This window comes from Phaseolus vulgaris, chromosome 6 (genome assembly GCF_000499845.2).
Source record: "Phaseolus vulgaris cultivar G19833 chromosome 6, P. vulgaris v2.0, whole genome shotgun sequence".
In the NCBI taxonomy this organism is placed as follows: domain Eukaryota; kingdom Viridiplantae; phylum Streptophyta; class Magnoliopsida; order Fabales; family Fabaceae; genus Phaseolus; species Phaseolus vulgaris.
In genome coordinates, this window is record NC_023754.2 from 21,625,227 (window position 1) to 21,645,873 (window position 20,647).

The 20,647-nt window shown below is 34.0% G+C and overlaps 1 protein-coding gene across 1 annotated transcript in view; it reads right to left on the minus strand.

Moving 5' to 3' along the window:
* Nucleotides 1-3,207: 3,207 nt before the first annotated feature.
* The window catches only part of LOC137831843 (protein ILITYHIA), a 33,947-nt gene continuing 16,507 nt past the window's right edge, over nt 3,208-20,647 (minus strand). The window contains exons 23-60 of the mRNA XM_068639692.1: nt 19,149-19,313; nt 18,903-19,079; nt 17,711-17,833; nt 17,538-17,618; nt 17,332-17,448; nt 16,471-16,643; nt 16,176-16,253; nt 15,942-16,089; nt 14,983-15,105; nt 14,839-14,895; nt 14,639-14,749; nt 14,369-14,560; nt 14,118-14,291; nt 13,183-13,293; nt 13,034-13,103; nt 12,852-12,930; nt 12,654-12,756; nt 12,409-12,579; nt 12,176-12,298; nt 11,989-12,102; nt 11,755-11,861; nt 11,620-11,671; nt 11,427-11,533; nt 11,267-11,326; nt 11,077-11,191; nt 10,856-10,966; nt 10,621-10,758; nt 10,433-10,555; nt 10,259-10,330; nt 8,967-9,079; nt 8,270-8,428; nt 7,045-7,141; nt 6,756-6,938; nt 6,312-6,506; nt 5,757-5,936; nt 5,535-5,667; nt 4,201-4,279; nt 3,208-3,516 (exon numbers count right to left, since the gene is read on the minus strand). Coding sequence (XP_068495793.1) covers nt 3,474-3,516; nt 4,201-4,279; nt 5,535-5,667; nt 5,757-5,936; nt 6,312-6,506; nt 6,756-6,938; nt 7,045-7,141; nt 8,270-8,428; nt 8,967-9,079; nt 10,259-10,330; nt 10,433-10,555; nt 10,621-10,758; nt 10,856-10,966; nt 11,077-11,191; nt 11,267-11,326; nt 11,427-11,533; nt 11,620-11,671; nt 11,755-11,861; nt 11,989-12,102; nt 12,176-12,298; nt 12,409-12,579; nt 12,654-12,756; nt 12,852-12,930; nt 13,034-13,103; nt 13,183-13,293; nt 14,118-14,291; nt 14,369-14,560; nt 14,639-14,749; nt 14,839-14,895; nt 14,983-15,105; nt 15,942-16,089; nt 16,176-16,253; nt 16,471-16,643; nt 17,332-17,448; nt 17,538-17,618; nt 17,711-17,833; nt 18,903-19,079; nt 19,149-19,313 — 4,557 coding nt within the window. The 3' untranslated portion in view covers nt 3,208-3,473. The remainder of the gene's footprint in view (nt 3,517-4,200; nt 4,280-5,534; nt 5,668-5,756; nt 5,937-6,311; nt 6,507-6,755; nt 6,939-7,044; nt 7,142-8,269; nt 8,429-8,966; nt 9,080-10,258; nt 10,331-10,432; nt 10,556-10,620; nt 10,759-10,855; nt 10,967-11,076; nt 11,192-11,266; nt 11,327-11,426; nt 11,534-11,619; nt 11,672-11,754; nt 11,862-11,988; nt 12,103-12,175; nt 12,299-12,408; nt 12,580-12,653; nt 12,757-12,851; nt 12,931-13,033; nt 13,104-13,182; nt 13,294-14,117; nt 14,292-14,368; nt 14,561-14,638; nt 14,750-14,838; nt 14,896-14,982; nt 15,106-15,941; nt 16,090-16,175; nt 16,254-16,470; nt 16,644-17,331; nt 17,449-17,537; nt 17,619-17,710; nt 17,834-18,902; nt 19,080-19,148; nt 19,314-20,647) is intronic.

Consider the following 20,647-nt stretch of genomic DNA (forward strand, 5'->3'; position numbering starts at 1 on the left):
GCAGTGAACTCTATTTAACAAAGAAAAGATGTACGTGATTTAGATTTAATAACAAGTGAAAAAAAAAATAATGTGTTGTGGATTCTTAGAAGATTTTGGAGTTTGGAATTTGAGACATTGAGATGGAAGTAATAAATAATTTAGTAAGCATTTTGGAGAGAGAGATTCACTTAGGAGCATCCATATGGAGAATTATATTATTTAAATGGATTAAGCTTCTAATTGCGAATCTCCATTTTTTCTTCACTTAAAACAATTCTGTAGTTGTCAGTGTTGTGTCTATCATATTGCAGCAATAATAATATTTTTTTTTGACAGTGAAGCCTAGTTAGAGTTCAATACTTCCTTTCAAAACTATTATTCTTTTAACATACTTCAAACAAATATCTGAAAAACCCAAACAACCTAACATGCAACTAATAAAACATATATTCTAAAATAAAATTTAAAAATAAAAAAATAGACATTAAAAAACGACTAATAATGATACAATTTGTAGGATAAAAGAACAACCTCTGCTTACTTTTCATTTGTAGGATACAATTTTATCACACAGAAAATCGAAAATCAAAAAGCAAAAAGCTATATCTAGATTCAGTGAAAAAAAAACTAAATTTCGAGGAATGGTTCTTGGATTGTGTTCTTGTTAGGGAGATGGGACTGGGTGGTGAGCTGGGATTCTTCTCGTCCTCCTGCTTCTCCTTCGGCACTCGGCCTCGGCTGAACACCGGATGGTGGGGGTACCTGCGAAGGCACTCTGGCGTTCAAGTCAGTAAAGCGGGTGGACTGCTCTCAGGTAGGTGAACAGTAATAAATGACATACCTTACTCTTTGGGATGCGCGCTATTTATATTATTCCAATGAGATTACCTTGTTGGGCCCGTTTATCGAGGTGGATATCGCATAGGGTTGCATTACCTACTTCTTGATGATGGATTAACTTTACTGATCTTGGTTTGAGCGTTAATTGTAATAGGGTTCGGCCATCGGCCAAGTTCCCATGGTGCGGGTCGGCCATCGGCCAAATCCTTGTGGTCTCGGTCGTCTTAGTTAAGTCTTCTAAGGTCTCGACCTCTTGGTCAAGTCTTCTAAAGTCTCGGCCTCTCGGCCTCCCGGTCAAGTCTTCTAAGGTCTCGGCCTCTCGGCCGCCTCAACCAAGTCTTCTAAAGTCTCGGCCTCTCGGCACAAGTCTCTCAAGGTCTCGGCCTCTCAGCCAAGTCTTCTAAGGTCTCAGCCAGGTTCCCCTGATCTCGATCAGGTTGATTAGGCATCGGGCAGCCAGGTGGATCCCGGCCTCGCCCCGAACCGGTACAAATTGTATGAAGGTTTGTGATTCAAACTACTTCTCCAAAATTTAGGATATGCACATATGCGTTTATTGGCATTGTTCACATATGTGTCTATTAATAAAATTACACGTGACATTATTCATAAACGTGTCTAGCAAGATCGTATGAACATGTGGAAATCGATAGTTTTTTTCATCTAGAAAAGCTTGATAAAAACATTCAAGAATTATCAAATATTAACAAATATTCTTACTAAAACTATGACAAATAAGCTTTTTCGGAAATTATTAACCAGGTAAGAATGTATGACATTTAGCAACTTAAAAGAAAAGTGTTGAAATAAAAACATTTGATTGATTAAATGATAAATTTGTATAAAATACTGTATAATCATTTCTTCTTTAATTGAGTGCTGATTTATAAATTTCATTATTTAACGGATTTGCAGGATTAAAATATTACGAAAACAGTAGACCAGTATAAAAAATGAGAATAAATAAAAATTATAAATAAATTATTTTTCAATTTTATGTAAAATAACTCCCTCTTTACATAATAAAAATTTGTACTAAGAGTTACCTTTCACGCATATGAAATATTTTGATTGTATTTTAATTAATGTTTTTGTTTCCTCCACTTCTATGATTTCTCTTCTTGCGTTTCTTAATTTTTTTTAAAATAATTAATTTCTATTTTGCAACATTCATGAACTTCCATTTTTTTTTCAAATTGTATGTAATTAAAAAATCTTCTATTTGAATGATAAAAAATAAATTGACTTTTAGAATTATTACACATTGTACGTTTTGAAAAATCAAATGTAGTCTTCTAGATTGTACACTGTACAATTAAAAAGACATCTCATTAAAAAAAATAACTTTTATTTTTTAAAATCTGAATTAAAAAAATCATAAACCATTTCTAAAATACTTAATTAAAAGTGTAATACAAATTTCGGATTTTAACATCTAGAATATACTGTAATAATTTTAGATTCTTGAATCCAATATAAATTAAGTAACACAATTAATTTTTCAACGGGCAAGTTTAAACATGTTCAATGAGAATGTCTACGATTCTAACAATCAAAACATAGTTAGTTTCCAACAATACAGACCAGAATGTCCCTTCAAATTGCAATCACCACAAAGTCATGATATGATTGTTGTGATTGAAGAACACTAGTATAGACTACATTGAAATAGTCTCAAACATTACAGATAGGGATCATCATATACTGAGATAAAATGCACATTCTAATGGCAAAGTCATATCCATTATTTTAATCAAAGATGATACACTTGGCAGCATATAAAACTTGTTGATGAATAGGATTTTAAACAAACTTCCGGATCAAGCTAGCTCATATACGGAAAATCGAACTTTCATATTGATTGTTCCATAGTTTATTTCCAGATAGCATAATCTAAAAGCTTTAAGAATTACTCATTTCAGAAACCTTACAAATTACTCAATCCAAAGGTTTTCTGATAAAAGTATTTTTGACATTTCTCTCAACACAGAGATGCTGGGAGCAAAAGTCTTTCATTTATAAATTGAACTCTACTGTGTTATAAATAGAACTCAACTGAGATACCGGTATTAAATATTCAACCACATGACAATAAAATAAGATTACAAAAGATAGAAGAAATATTTTACAACCTAAGATCCAGGAAAGCATGTTTAAATAAAGTAAATCGGAAATTGAATTCACCAATAAATAGGTTTATCACGAGCTACAGCTTCTACAGGCAAATTCACTCACAAACTTGCGACTATTATTTCCATATAAACGAATGATTATAATGACATAATCGGGACCTGAACTTTATTACATTTAAATGGTAAATAAAGTCATTCTGCACATTAACGGCTCTAAGGAATAAAGAGGCACGAAAAAAAATGGCAATAGGTATATTGTAAGTAAAAAATATATTTCCGCCAAAATTGATTAAGAAATAAAAATATAGTTACAAATAATTAGTCTCCTCTAATTTACAAAGACGTTGATATAATCAATACCCAGGCGCAAAAAATTGGGTAAAAAGCCTCAAATTGCATATTTCTATATATATTTTTTACTATATCAGTGCTATCAGAAAAATTGGTTATCAACGAGAATTCTGTACTCAGACCATGAAAAAAAGGGAGTAACACAGCACTTGACGAAAGACAAACTACTTAGCTACTTGAGGTATCTTCATCGCTATCATCACTGTCATCGCTGCACAGCAGTAAATACGAGAGAAATTTATCAATAACAGAATTGTACGTGGATTCTTGACTTAGCTCAGGTGTTAGAGAATAAAACCACTCAAATGTATAAAAAAAATTATTCGGAATTAACAGTTTGTGATATTTAACAGAATTTAAATAATCAGGATAAGAGTATTTACTTCTATACAGAATTTTTTCAAAAAATAAACAGATTATCTAAGTAATAAAAAGTGCTTTTGTCTTCTTATATTTTGGAAATGAAATTTCAAAATTAACCTATACTTTCACCATCCCCTAATCTAAATCAATTTTAAAATTAAATCCTTTCGGTAGACTTAATTTTTTTTCCGTGGAATAAACAAACGAGAAAACCTGCATGTAGTCTATGTGGTCCTTTATACCATGAATGTCTCAAATAATTTAGTCCTTATAAGAAACATGGTCCTGAGTTCAAAAAACATGCTCCAGTTTCAGAAGTATTAAACACTAAGTTTCTTTTATAGCCATAATTCATTGGGAAATACATTCATAAGATGTTCATTCACTCTATTGGCCTATTAACAATAGAAGTCACTCGTTGCATGTCAGGTTCATTATCATTTTCTTTTCTCCCCTAAGTATAGAGGATTCAGCAACTTGCATTAGATTGAAATGATCCTTCAAAGAGAAATGTATTTGATTATTTACGTACCTATATTCGGGAAACTTGGATAGACGCCTAGCATCCAAACCAGTGATATACTTCTGAGCTGCTTGAACATTTTCTGAACCTGGAAAACCCAAATCCAAAAGAGTTAGAACTGTATCTCCATTCCATTTATCAGTTGCTTAACCTAAAATCCTGTGCCAGTGGAAAGGCATGAAAACATATTAAATAATAAAGAGTTCGAGAAATAAAAATGTTTATAACCAGAAACTAATTATTTGCATAGGTGATTTACGATTTGATAACATAAAATTTTGGGAAAACAGGTTATTTCAGAGATGACAAGTTTAGAAACAGATTCAAGTAAGAACTAACTAGGCTTCCGAAAGAAAAGATTTGAAGAGGAAAATAAATGCAGAAAATTTCTAATCGATTCATTAAATTGACAAAGATCGTGACTTCACATTGAGGGACTCTACTTTAACACAATAACCAAGCTTTCTCACCATAAGATCAAACAGCGTCATAATTTTTTTATTGTGAACATCTCTGTAGACAAACTACTAAACCTTCAAATTTGTCATGGTTTCACCTTTTTTTGGGTCTCCCTCTACATCTAGCAATAGGGCTAACCACTACATGATCCATGGTCTGCTTGTGAAGAAACTAATTTATAAAAGTTCTTTCATATTAATAATTCTTAAAGGTAATTTTTAATTCATATATAAAGTAATTTTACAAGTTAACTAAATTAACAGACCCTTCTTCAGACATGCCAGACACCTAATCCAACTTCCTCTCTAATGCATGCATTGACAATCATAACCTGTTCAGCATGCCCACTCATCCTATGTAGCATTCCCATCTCCCTTACATTGAGTTTATTCGCTTGTTGGCTTCTTACCATATAACACTCGACTTATACAACACTAATCTTATAGATGTACAGTAAAACTTTGTCTTAAGCTTGAGTGGTAACCCTTTGTCACAGGAAAACACTGCGCAGTCCTCCATTTCATCCAACCTATCCTACGCTTTACATTACATGATTTCTCTATCATTTTGAATGACGGACCCAGGATATTTAAACCAGCTGATTTCCAAAACACGTACAAGGTAATGAAAAACCCAACAACTGATTTCATTTATAAGAATAATCATTCAACTTAAAAAAAAGTACTATATGCTGCAAGAACTGTCGGCCAGAAAAAGAAATTTCAAAAAAAGATTATGGTATCATTACTACTCTTGGAAAATTATTTATCATATTTACTCAATGGCCAAATAAACGTTAGAACACAATTATAATCAAGCTTGCCTAAATATAATTACAACAACACAAGATAAAGAGCTTATAACACAATGCCAAGTCAAAGTACCCTTTGCTAGTTGGAAGGCATGCAAAGCACATCGTTCTGCAGCAAGTCTAACGGGGGTATTTGCATCTTTCAAACACTCTGCTAGAGCAGGGCCAACTATGCTGCTTTGTGACAAAATGGCCGAAGGATTTGCCTGTAATGTTTCAGGAATGTAAACCATCCAAGTTTCCAAACATTATTTTACAGGTGATGCTATGTGAAGGCAAGACTTCATGCACATACCTTGGCAACAGCTTTAATGGCAGATAATGCCCTTCTTCTAACTTCACTGGAGTCATCACGTGTGGATAAAACAAGCAGTGAAAGAACATCTTTGTAAAGCAGCGTATCAGAAGGATCTATCTGAGTTCTATAAAGAAGCAGCCTTCCCAATGCCTTGGTTGAAGTTTCCCGAAGAGGAAACTATTTTACAGAAAAATGAATAAAATCAGACAATAGCCATATAACAAGAAACTTGTTGGACCTGAGAAATAAACACAATGAATTCTGAAAAAAAAAATACAAAAATAATCTGGATTTTAGGCCAGAATTGAGTAGAGAGGGTTTTCTCAGAGCACGAATGTCCTCCTTCAAAACACCAAAAATAATATCCTGACAGCTAAGTGGCCTTCAGCAAGTCTGCCACAACCTATACACCACTATAACTATCACATCATAACATCTAATTGCTAAATTTGATATTAATATAAAATAAAACCCTGAATAATTCAAAATACAGAATTAAAACTGCATAATTCATAAACTTGTGCAATCAAAACCAATTCAGGATTATCATACCTTCTCATCTTTCAGGGTACCTCTAAGGCAATCAACAATAGTTGGGAACAAGGAAGACGAACAAATTGTTGATGGATTGTACCGAAACAAGGAAGAGATTGTAAGCACGGAACCATGCCTGGGTGGCCAGCTTGGTGAATTAGCTAGACTTGACAGTTCTTGAATCAACTCTGTCAGCTGAACATCTTCAAGGTACTGGAGTTATAGTAACATAATAATCAGAAATTATAAAAACAAAATCAAACAGTGAAGTAGAAATTAAGCACACTGATAAATCTCAGGAAATGACAGCAAAAGTAATAATAACATAATTTAGCAATAGCAAAATGAAACATTATTTCATTGTATTTTTCAATCAGAACAAAGTCATTCAAATATGTAATGAAGATAACAGAGAAATACAAAAACATCAGTGAACACAAATACATTCAATAGTCTACAAACCTGTGTCAAGATTCCCAATATGCTAGAAGCAAATATCCGAACTTGATCATCATCATGATGAATTAAATCCTTGAGAACGCTGTAAAAACGATTTCTAACAGCAGAGCTGACATTCTTCCCAGCATTCTTCAGAACACCCTTTAAAGCAGTTAGAATAGCTTCACGAACACCGGCATCTGATCCCTAAATAATCAAATTCCCAGCTTTGTATTACATAAGTGACATCAGCAATAACATTATAATCAGAGTATTGCATCTGCTTAAGTAAGAATAGCAGAAATAAAATCACCTGCAAACTGGACAGTAAATCACTAACTAAAGGGTCAACCCTGGTACTGAGTCCGCTAAGCTTCCCAAGTGCCAAGGCAGCACTAGAACGAACAGTTCTGCATTCATGTGCATATTAATAAGCACAAAATAATAAAATATAGATGAGATTATGTTAGGAGACTCCCAAATATCAACATTGTATTACAAGTTAATTAGAAAAGTAACAGAGGTTGGAAGGGCTGGTTCAGCTTAAAAAGGACGTTACCAAGGGAGTGGCATTCAAGGCTGAAGTCACATGCATATTAATAAGCGCACACAATCAAATAAAGATGAGAGTGTGTTAGGAGACTCCCAAATATCAACATTTTAGTAGAGTAATTAGAAAAGTAATTATGTTGAGAAAACTGCGTGGAGCCTCAGCTGTAAGGGAAAATCCTTAGTTTTCTCTGCTTTCATACATTTATCCTTTTATGTTTGAGTTTGTTAAAAAGTTGGTCCACTGTGCCAAATCTCTTGTCAATTAAGAGTGAAGAATTAGATGGTGAGAAAATGAAGGTGAAGATGAAGCCACTGGATGTTAGGATAGTATTCAAGCAAAGAAAGAAGAAGCAGGCAACAGCCATGCATAGTTGAGTTTTGCACAATTCCATCAACTCACCACCAATACACAACAACTGGTGTTGTATTCACCCTATGAGGAGGATGAATAATCAACTAAGAATGAGCTCTGGGGCACATGTATGATAGCCAATCTTCCCATGCTTTAGGAACAGTCAGAATAAGTATCTGTTTTCAATTTTTACCTTCTAGCTTTGCAACATGTTCTTCTCATGAGGATTTTGTATCTCTGAGTATGTATCTTCATCTTCTTTCTTAATAAATTATTTGTTAATAAAAGAGAACAAAAATTAGGCATTAACAAACTTAGTAATTCCCTTAAATCAGGTTCTCCCCTTTAATGATGGCATAACTGAATGTTAAAAATTTTGGTTACTAAATTTTTTCTACGCTCCACCCATAAATACTTAGGTGTTGTTAGCAAGTCATGCAACAAATCCTGCAAATACTTAATTGAATGATTTACTTATAAGATGGTAATTATAGTTATTGTGTGATCTTGAAAGGTGATTAGCACATTTTCAAACCACAACATCAAATGTACAAAAGCTCTAGCTGAGGGGGATGAACACAACATATTGGGAAGAGGATAGATGATTTTATAATATATTAATATGTCAACAAACCTCGTAGAATCCTGTAGACACTTGACAAATGTTGTTTGCAGCTGAGGAAGAAAAGGCTTCAGGGAGATTCCACCCTTTTTTATCATTGATGTAAGAGTAGACAAGATGGCACTTTTCACTTGCCATGGGAATCGATCACCAATAATTCGGATTAGAGGCCTACGACAAACACAATTGGCAAAGTCAGGATGTATAAAATATATGTCCCCAAAATAATAAATGACAATATAGAATTCTATTGGGTATGATGCATGGATAACCAATGAGAGGAGTAAGATCAAGCTCTAAATAAACCTATTGGTCAAAATGGCCCTAAATAACCTATCTGTCAAACTGGCTTTAAGACCCAGTCAAGGACTCAAAAATAAAATCAACAGATCCAGCTGCAAGGGAAAGACATAATAAGGTATAGCTTTAACATATGAGACTAGTCCTACTTATAGAAATTTTCTTAAAAGGAAAAAAAGTCAATCAAATCAATTTTGTGTCAGGACATGCATATAAGACTTGTAAAGAGGGAAACAGTAAGCCTCCAACCAATGAATTGGTTGTTAGAGTGTATTGAAATAAAAGAGACCAGAACATTGACGGAATACTACATTACAAAATTACATCATTTTGCTTGATTCATGCAGCTGCTTATGCTAAAATATGAATACTTACAAAAATAATCCATAACAATTTTTTTATTAAATACCCTGTTATTGGGATGACAAACTCCTTGAGTGATTGCTCACTGGTCACTTCTATCAATTCGCCAAGTCCCAGAGCAGCCTGCTCCCTCAATTCAGCAGACCCGCTTATCAGACCCTGTATACCATAAAGGTACAATAGAAAACCTTGATAGACTGATTTTATTATATAAAGATCAAAGATACAAAAAGGACATTGAAACTCTGTAACAGAAAAGTAAATATACAGAGCTCAGTTACAAAACAAGTCAGTCAGTTATAACTGTCTAACTAAATCAGTTATAAATATAATAACCACAAATAAAACACACTATAATAACTGCCTCAATCAATTACACTAAACCAAAACAGAATCAAACAGTTGTAACAACATAAACAACCAATAACATTGTTTAACAGAAGATGCCGTTGCTCACCCCTCCTGAACAAACTCAAGGGGGCTAAGAAACTGAAGAACTCAGTTACATTAAGTTTGTCCCTAAGAGAGGATCATCAAGTAGGAAACAAGGCTTGGTTACAAGATACACACACCTCACAATATTACATAAATGAGCAAGCATTGCTATACCACAAATTTTTATTAATTCTGTACATAACCAAAATAATCAGTAAATGTGTAGTATTATTTTAAAAAGACCCGTACAGAAGGGTAAAAAGAGTTGTGCTTTTCACTCAGCTGGAGGGATTGGGGAAAAAAGGCTGAACAATGAAACAGTGGAACAGCAAGACCAAAGAAGAGGATAAACTGACATGACGCAATAGCATAAAAGTGCTTGAATTGAGAGTCGCAACTTTGAATTGCTTAAAAAAAGAACACTTGCATTTCATTACAAGAAAGGAAACAACTACAAAGTTCCGACAAGTATTAGGATAAAAAAGTTTTAAAAACAACCTGATACCTACACTAGGCTTCTTTATATATCCACAAAAAATGTGAAAATGTTAACTATGCTGGAGGGATTGGCGAAAAAAGGCTGAACAATGAAACAGTGGAACAGCAAGACCAAAGAAGAGGATAAACTGACATGACGCAATAGCATAAAAGTGCTTGAATTGAGAGTCACAACTTTGAATTGCTTAAAAAAAGAACACTTGCATTTCATTACAAGAAAGGAATCAACTACAAAGTTCCGACAAGTATTAGGATAAAAAAGTTTTAAAAACAACCTGATACCTACACTAGGCTTCTTTATATATCCACAAAAAATGCGAAAATGTTAACTATGCAACTTGACCACAAAACAAGTAATGATCATACAAAATTAAGAAATTTCAATTGAATAACAAGAAGAATTACTTGAAGAAAAATTGGAAGTATAGGCTGAAGTGCTTTAGGAAGACAAAATCCAGGTATGACAATTGGACCTCCCTGTAGAGCAATTATGCACAAAACGCATTCAAAAATTAGTCATTAGGAACCAAAAAAAATATGAAAGTCTTATAGGAATAAATTCCAAAGTAAGAGCTTCACCTTCTTCTTCCTCCGTTCCTTGTCTCTGGATGTTGACACAGCATCTCGGACAAGTTTTATATAAGAAGGCAGAACCTCCTTGGGTACTGAAATAATGACCCTTGACAAAGCTTCCCAAGCAACCTAATAAAGAGAAACTTATAACATACAGAGGATCTGTGTAAAACATTAACAACTCAAATACTTACAGCAACAGTAGATGAATCGGGATCACTTAGCAAGATGATTAAGGTAGATATCATGTTTGGAGCTTCATCAACCAGATATAACTTGCTATTTTTGAAGAAATATCCCATCAGATATGAACTAGATCTTCTTACAGCAGCCTGTAGACGATTATGAAAAAGAGAACAAAATTGTAAGGAGGCATGTAGAAGATAGATGAAGGGCATTAAATTATATCAATTATTTCAAGGACATTACCTGACTATCATTAACACCTTTGACAAGTTCTGATATGAGTGGCTCAATACCTTCCTCATCAATAACTGAGACCACTGTTTCAGCAGCTTCCTTAGCCAATGTTTGAACCTCCTGGAACATAAACCAAAAGAAAGGATAAATTTGCCCAAATCAGTCCTTAGCAAACAAGATGTTGGAATTCTGAAAAAGTATTTTCGCCAAAAAATCTGAGCATAGTCTACCTTGTTATCGTCACTCATTGCAGATAGCAAAGGAGGAAGTACAGTACCAAGATGAAAGTTAAGGCCAGGACCAGCAACCTCTGCTAAAGCTCCTATAGCATGTGCATTGAAGGCACTGCACAGGTACCAAGAAAGTTCTCAGAAATGCCATATATTCTAGATGAATGGATCAAAATAGAAAGAAACTTACAGCAATGGAGGATGAACCAGTTTCGGTAAAATATGTGGCAGTACTGCACTTGTTCGGACACTGCAAATAAGGACAAATGCAAAAGTTTAGTTTAAGAAAATAAGAAATCAACACAAATAATAACTTCGAAACAAGACATTGAAGCTAATGCACATTTTACCTTAAAATTTGCTTAAGGCCATCCAGTGCGGTATCAGAAGTTTCATCATCCTCCAATGCATGTAAAAGTGTTGGAACAATCTCGTCAATAGCTAGCATTCCAGCACTCTACAATCGAAAATTTGAGGGATAAGGTATAGCAAAATCATATAATCTCAACCACCACTGACAAAAAATACAGTAAAAAGGGCAACCTTATACAAAGTGCTGAATGCTAAGCCAGCTGATTCACGAACCTCGGGCACACTGTTAACATATCCATCCAAATATCAGATAATGCAGTCTATAATTATGCAAACAGTGAAATCAGAATTAAAAAATCCACAAACCTATCACAGAGTGCAGTTCGAATAGTTGGGATGAGTTCGTTCATGAAAGTCAACAACTGACTCTTACCAGCACTTCCCATCACTTCACTAAGACCAACACATACACCCTTACAAACAATAAAATCCAAAATTGTATCAAATAACAGGTTGAGCAATTGAATCTAAGAAAAAAACAATGTAAAACTTTATTCATTAGGAGGAAATAAAAATTCCAACACAAAAAACTATTCTAACCTGTCTCCTGCTGCAGTCAGGGTCACTCAGCCCCTGGGATAAGATTGGAATTATCAAAGGAAGTACCCGTTCACCAAGCTTCCTGACAAGCTCACCCAGTGATCGTCCAGCAACCTGCAGTAGCAATAAGAATATGTAATTTATGCAAGCTACAATAGAAAACAGAATGACATATACAAGTGCTGACCTGCCGCCTTTCAGATGATGGTGATGCAAGGGATGTAATTAAAGTGTCCATCAGAACAGGCATAATTTCCCTTAGAGTCTTTGGGGTATTTGCCACAATAGTTTTCCACACGTGTAATGCAGCCTGAAAAGTGAAAAAAAAAAAGTGTTTTCAGCCTTTATAATTTGTTAAATTTATTTGAATGACAATGACAAACTATATTGACAAAAAAGAGTAATTGTAAAAGATGTTACCTGACGCACTGACAAACTAACATCAGCTCGGACCATATACAATGCAGCAAGTACTTCATTACGCTTATCACGCCCTAGAATTTCAATGATGGCACGTCCATGTGCCTCTGTACTAGAACCTTCATCATCACTGCCCCCCTCAAGTAAGGCTTTACCAGATGTTCCAGCAACCTGAAATGGATAAATTTGCCAAAAAGTCAAATCAAGCTCTGTGAAAGAGTTGCTCTAGGATGAGTAACACATACTTTGAATAATAGATCACCCAACAGCTCCACTGAGCTCTGTCGAATACGCCAACTATCATTAAAAATGCCATCCTCAACAGCAGGAAGAAGAAGAGGTAGAGAACTGTAGGAAAAAAATTATCAGAAATTAGTGAGCTGAGGCAGTCAAAGAAAACAGGGAGGGGACCATGAACACATAAAAGCAACAATAGAACATACGTTGTTGCATAATGCTCGACAAGAACATGGCCAGCTCCTAGTGCAGCATCTCGTACAGATTCATTTTCATCGGCAAGGCCTACAAAACATTTTGAAAAAAGAAACATAGCAAATTTAGAGATAACAATCCAAAAAATATAAATGATAGCACATAAATTAGCCTATGAAAGCTAGTATCATACCATCTAGAATAGCAGGCAGCACCTGGGGAAGATAGTTTTGAAACTGGACTCCTAGTGATCGTGGCAAGTACTAAAAGAACATTCTGACAAAATGATTAAATGAACTCAATAAATAAACTTCTAATTTTCTAAATGTGACGGTATTTTACCTTGAACAGGGTCAAGTATCCATCTCGTACAGATGCCTTCAGATGGGAACAATTTCGAATAATGTCAGGAAGTACATGCTCAAAGTACTCGATGCCAAGAGCAGCTAAGACCTGTAAATGAATAACAATTAGGTATAAATGATCTCCTTAAATACTATATAGAATCCAGAGATATGAGAAGGTATTATCTATTGATTGGTAAAAATGATAATCACACTTGAATGTGGTTTAAAGTGGCAGTATTTATACAATGCATTAATGTGTAAAGAACAGATCTTACTAATGGGAATCAGAGAGCTCGGTTACCATGTTAAATTCAAAGAAATGAAAAACTATTATTTATTGATTGGTAAAAATGATTTTCACACTTAATTGGGTTTAAAGTGGAAGTAATTAAACTATGCATACATATGTAAAGATCAGATCTAACTAACTAGCCAGCTGTACAATGACAAACAAACATCTAACAGATAAGCATGATAGCAGACTTGAAACTAACAGATTAAAAGAGCACAACAATCACACAGAAAAGTAGTTCTAATCTCACTACATTATCAACAATATGTTATTGCACAATTCTTGTCCAGTTCCAGTTCTACTCTAAATAACCCTCTCACCTAACTTCACAATTCTTATATTATAAATTTACTGATCAAAATGTATAGGGTTCAATAAAAAAACACTAAGTAATAAAAAGTTTCTTTAATTTACAAGCTAACAAGTAACTTTTTCAAATAAATAATCCTTTTGTTTTTCTTATCCTTCTTCATACTTATTTATTCAAAACTGTACTCTCCCTTTTAACAAGGTTTTCCAGCCACCCTAACAAAGAATCATGCTTTTTACCTCAGCCATACTAGATTAGAAGCCTGGTAAGTCTAAATGAAATTCCAAAGGCCTTAAAATGTAAAAGGTATTAAAAGGAAAAATCTGACCTCGCTCAACCCTTGTGCTGCTCCAGAGCGTTCAACATTACTATTATCAGACTTCAGTGTGTCAAACAACCATGGGACAAGATCAGGGAAATTTTCTTCACCCATTCCTCCTATAAGGGATCCAATAGCTCTAGCAGCGACTGACCGAACTTCGGGGATAGGATCCACAAGAACCTGCTCTTGTAATATATGGATGAAATGAGAAGAAACCAAGACCAATGCAGCAAAAGAGCAACAATATACAAAATTACCTTTTTTACTTCAGGAAGTAGCAATCCTATATACGGAATCATATCCTTCGGTTCTGTAACCAAGGAACACATGTTTCCAACTATTTGGGCTGCCCTCTTTTTAGTGTCAGCACTCCGTTCCCTCAAGCCTCTATGTACTATTGGTACCAATAGTGCAAGTGAAGGGGCATCAATCGAATTAACAAAGGTTGTCTGAAACCAAACATTAAAAGTTTAGTTAACTAAGTATAAAACTGAAAGAAAAAAAACAAGGTAATACATAAACATTACTTGGAGAAGAATATCAAGGGAATATTTTGTATGCTCATTTGGATCACTGAGTCCCTTAAGTAGAGTAGGAACAAGAGCAGATATTTCTGGATTCTTTATGACACTCCCAACCTAAAATATAGAAAACATGAAAATTAAAAACCAAAGTCACAGAAACAGGATTCATATGGATATAATATAGTTCATAACTCAAAACAAACCTGTTGAAGGGCCATTTGCCCAGCTGACTGGACTTTAGGATGTGTATCAGTCAAAACCTTCAAATAGCAAGATGGGTTAAGGAACACAATCTATAGCTTAAAAGGAATTTAGAACTCAAAATGTAGTGTTTCTTTGTATCATACCTCAGTCAATTTGGGAACAATCTTAGGCAGACACTGAGACAACTGCTGAGGAGCACAGTAAGCCATAGCACCAAGAAGTTGTACACTACTTTGTTTTGTCCTCCAGGCTTTATCTTCAAGACCCTGAGAAAATAGATTAGCTGTGCAAAATTTCATTGATGTAGAAGCATAATAAATGTGATATCTATAAGTAGGTAGGAAGCAAACATAAATTCTCCTTCAAATTGCAAACATAAGCCACATTAAGAACAGTTGGATTATCAGATTTCAGAAACATGTTACTATTTTAATCATCTTCAGATTGCAAGATGAAACAGGCATTAAAGCTTATTAAAAAAATAAAACTAGAGAAACTGAAAAATAAAATTCCCTGTATTCACAACCCTAGGTGCATGGAATTTGGAAAGAGAACATTCAGAAAAAATCATTTCTGAAATGACAGACCAGTTAAAAACAAAGGAACAACCCATAGCACCATCATAATATCATGCACAGGGAACAGTAATAAAACAAGAGAAATCCATAATACAAGAAATTTACATGACGTCATAAAAGAGGCTCAACAATTCCCAGTAGTATGTGGATATTGCAGTCGCCTAATCACTCCACAAATAAAAGATTCCTACAGAATGCTCTTTAATTCACAAGCAAATAGTTTGGTTTTGACAAAGCATTCTTATTAATATATTTTTAAAATCAAAAGGGGACAAGGAAGACTTAAACATTTCAGTAGATAATATCAATCAATTACTTCAAGTCAAGATTTTGAATCTAAAAAGGAGCATGACAGGACCGGAGAATAGCATTGAAGCATTACATGACAACTTGCACTCTCACAAAATAATAGAAAATTTACGTTTTGGCAACTTAAACATCATACATATACAATATTGTAGCAGATTTTAAAAGTGCATAATAATAATGCTTCATCAATCATAATGATAATCAATGTTTATCACCTTCAAAAGAGATGGAAGGACAAGCTTCACTCCTTGAGCACTAAGTTGAGACATCATTGCACGAGCAGCACATTCAGCTGCTTCCCGAACCGCAACAACTTGATCAGAGAATGAAACCAAAAGTAATGGTAACATCTGAATCACGTACCTGAACAAAAATATTGTGAAACAATAAAAAACACAATAAATATAAATTTTTAAACAATATCAGTGATAAAACACTCAGCAACTTACGGTTCAAAAATTCTGCCAAGTGTTTCACAAAGGCACTCAAATCCAAGCAAAGCTCCTTCACGAGATTTCGCAGAGTTCCTGTAATTTAAATAAATTGACATAAAAATAACGGTATACTCCATTCTCCAATTTTGATAGTCAAAGGTGTTTAAAAATAAACTGATAGAGAAACAATGGTATACTCCATTCTCATATTTTGATGGTCAAAGGTGTTTAAAAAAAAATTGACATAAAGACAGTGGCATTTTGAATATAATATGTAGTGTTTTAAAGATGTAACACTAAACTCTCCAACCTTTCAGCAAGACTCTCTTGAAGTGTAATCACAATCCTATACTTTTTCAAGCAGGAAATGCCAAATCCCTTAACCAATCCAGCAAGTCCAAAAGCAGCCCCGCGGCGCTCTCCATATTTTTCACTTTTCATCATTTGATCCATCAACCGATTAACAAGAGCAGCTGCATCATCCTGGTGGTTGTAGTCCCAAAAGACAAAAGAATTCACTTGAGTAAATGTAGAAAACATCAAAATGTAAGACAACATTAACCTTAAGGGTTAAAATGTAATTATGTTCTGGTAAGGCATAGACAAGCTAGCATGAAATAAAACCTTGAACTTTCAACAGGATGAATTACTCCCAAACAAACAAGTGTGTAGAAATCTCTTTTTTTGCAGTGAAAACACTATCCCAATTATACTATTAATAAAAAGCAACCTTATTAAATGATCTAAAAGATTTTTGCTGCGCCTCAAAAAGAGATTAAGGAGTTGTCCATATAAAAAGGGAATCTGTTGCTACAGTAGAAGCAAAAATGATATCGATTATTCAATAATCAAAGTTAATTTGCTTTATAAAAATACTATATCGAAAGAAAAGAGTGCTAACTTGTAATAGCATATCTTGGAATTCAGCCAATTGTCTGGATCGTGGAATATCATTGAGAAATAGGAATTTGTGTTATCAGTAAGAACAATTCTATGGGACCTATTGCTTGTGTCAATATTCCATACTATCCATCTAATCAACAAAAGTGGGGCAAGAAATCAAGAATAAAAAAGCAAACAAGAGTTTTTTTTTTTTTCCTATGTCTAGTAATCTTCTACAGTATCAGAAGTAAAAGCATCAGATATTAAATCCATGAATGCTCTTGCATACTTGTTTAGATTGCATTAATGGAGATAGGCACGCAGAGACAGCCCGTTGAACTGCTTCAGAAGGAGTATTTAAAACATCCAACAACTTCTCCACAACAGCATGAACCTTAGGATCGTCCTGCTCAAAAAGGAATAAAAATAATAACAAAGATTCTAAATTAACTACCTATTCACACTTAGAAATGAGAAACAAGCTTTAATACTAACCTTTGCCAAGTGCTTTGCCAGAGCTCCAGTAAAGATAACCACACCCTCACGAACCAAATCATATTTTTCTTCATCTGGAACCTAAGACATTGGGGGAGAAACTACTGCGTAAGGAATAAACAATAGAAAGAGTATCCACTAGGTGAATATCCAAAATAATAAGAGGAACTCACTGTTTTATTCAAGTAGTTCTCAAAGATGGGGAATAACAACGAGACATTATCTTTTCCATTTTTATCAATGATCAATATACCAGCATTAATCATTCTGCCTCTAACATCAGCATTTGGATCAGCCTGCAAAGCAAAAAAATCCCAAAAGTCAACAAATAAATTTTCTTCGCAAAAGAAGTTACCATGTACAAGACAAAATTTTACTGACAGAATAATACAAAACACATCACCGTCAAAAGAGTATATCAGGATGTCACAACATATTCATTTATTTTAAATTTTAAGCAGATTCTTTTATTCCATCAGATTAACCTCCACTTTTGAGAGTATCAAACAATACAAAAATTTTAATTTGTTTTATTACATTTTCAGACAAGGGATATTTTATTCCACACTGAGCATGAGTTATATATACGCTTAAGTTCACAGTATTCAGGTGTTCCTAGAGATTTGGTTTGATGTCCATACCCCCTTGTTTGTTTAGTGGTCGGTCAACCCTTTTAAGCAGTAGGATCCTATCCTTAATACCTCAAGAATAATTAAATACTGTGGTAGGGAGAGCATATTGTTCACTCCTTGAATGCGTTGCATGATTGAAGTACAATTTGGTATGAGGTATGGGAATATAAACAGACAGCAGGCCAGCATGATTAATTGAGTCTGACCAGAACAGCTTCCTGCGTTAGTGGATTTTATTATGCACTTCATAGATATTATCCAAGATCTAAGTTTCAACACCCCGTGAAAGTTTCATTATGATAAATAATTATAATCTTGCAAGTAACATTCAATGCAACCAGACCGCCAAACACATCCTCAGTTGTGTGTGAATTGCTAAGTCACTGATATGCATTCAATGAACCTTAAATCAAATAGTGGTCCATCATACATTAACCCCAATAAAATTCTTATGTATAAATGAACCTGGTAATGCAAAACAATTGCACCAAACATGCACAATTTGCACCAAAAAAAATGAATTAAGAAAACAAGTAATATCAAATATTAACTATCTAAAAAATGTAGATTATCTCAACAGAAAAAAAAAAATCGCTTTTTATCCTTACAAAGCTATATTAATTCTCATCAAGATCTTGACTCCAAAAATGAGTAATTCAGCAGAAAAATAGGCATCAGTTTGCTAAAGCTAGGATTATAATCAAAATAAATCATAAATGCCTTTAAAAGTTACCAGAGCCCTCGATATTAGAAACGTCATTACAACAGGCAAGTCTTTTGTCCTCAAAACATCAGCAGCAGAATGTAATGCTAAAGCTATTCCTTGCCTACCAAGCCAACCACCATCAACATTGCCATCTCCCACACCCATGTCACGAATATACAACGAAAACAAATTCGAAAGGGACTCCTGAAAATTATCAGTAAATAATGAGACAAAATAAACAGGAATAAAGTGAAAATTATAAAACAAACATACTTGTATAGACTCTGGATGTTCATCCAATGCAGCAGCTAGTGCTTCTGCAGCTGCCACTCGAACATTGTAGTTAATGTGAGATAGTGCTTTGTAAAGCCCTGAAAAATCAGTTCCAAAATCAAACCCATAATGATCCCAAATGTCTTCTGCCACTTGTGCAACTGACTGAAATGTTGAAAAAAGTAAATTAGCTGCCATTCAAAATTTATGGTTAAAAACTAAATAAAAATTTCACAAGTATAAAACAATAAAAAACTTCTAAGCAATATTGACGAAAGCTACTGTAGCAATACAAAGTAAATGGAAACCTTATGGTACTACAACGAAAATAATTCATTACCCAGAACATAACTAAGGCACAAAATGGGCTAGTATTTCAGTTCATGACTTGCAAACAGGAGCTGGTATAATTAACAGAACATTCTGATTTGATTGAGAACTAAAAATCCTCCTTCATGTGCCAATTGAGAATTTTAATGTTCAAGTATACAAACAAAAATATTTAGGACAACTAGACAGTTTGGCCACAGGAGAAATTAGCAAATATATTTATAAATCAACTAGTTAACTAGGAGGATTCATGGCCATTGCACAGGTATTTTAAATTCAGGTAAAAACTTTTTAAAAAGGCAAAATAATATATCATCATTGTAAATAACGGTAAAAACATGTCATGTGTAAGACCGATCTTCATCAATATTGCTGATTCTATTTTATAAGGAGTGAATAAATCAATATTGTTTTAAATAACCTTTCTAGTGCTGCCATAACACAATTCTACAACATGGCGCTTTTTTAACTCCACCATTGGCAATTTTTGAAGGTACGACTGCTATAGTGGTGTCAAGCCACAATGCCACGTACATGTTTATATGGTGGAATTTTAGCTTTCTGCCATCCAATATTGACAACTTTGGAATAAATTAAACAAAGTTTTATTGAAGAAAATAATTGAAAACAAACTACGTGAATAAAAACACAATACCATGTGTACTAATTTTATTAGTTTTCAAAATTAAAAATTGAAATTCAGATTTGGATTCACAAATTTTATCCACATGAATTTAACAGGCACAAAAAATACAAAAAGAAATAGGAAAGGTCTCCATTCTTGAGTGAGAACTTAAATTAAATATTTGCAATGATTACCTCTTGACTTTCTCAACAAACAGATAACATGGGAAACATTCGTAAAGGGATGATTTTAAAATACAGACTAATTAAAACAAGTCCAAGTCAGTCAAAAATATTAATTCAGCCATTTACAGATTCAGTAAGTCGAGTACTAAACACTATGGCCGAGTCTACAGGTAATTTTAAACTCCATTGAGAATTTACAGTTACATATACTGAGGACATATCTTCTGCTTTAAACTCCAAGTCAGTCAACATTCGATTACTGATTTAATAATTCAGGGGCTAAATCGTGACTATCATTGTTGAACTTGAGATGCAATTACACATATTGCCTCATGATACTAACAAGAACCGACAACCAA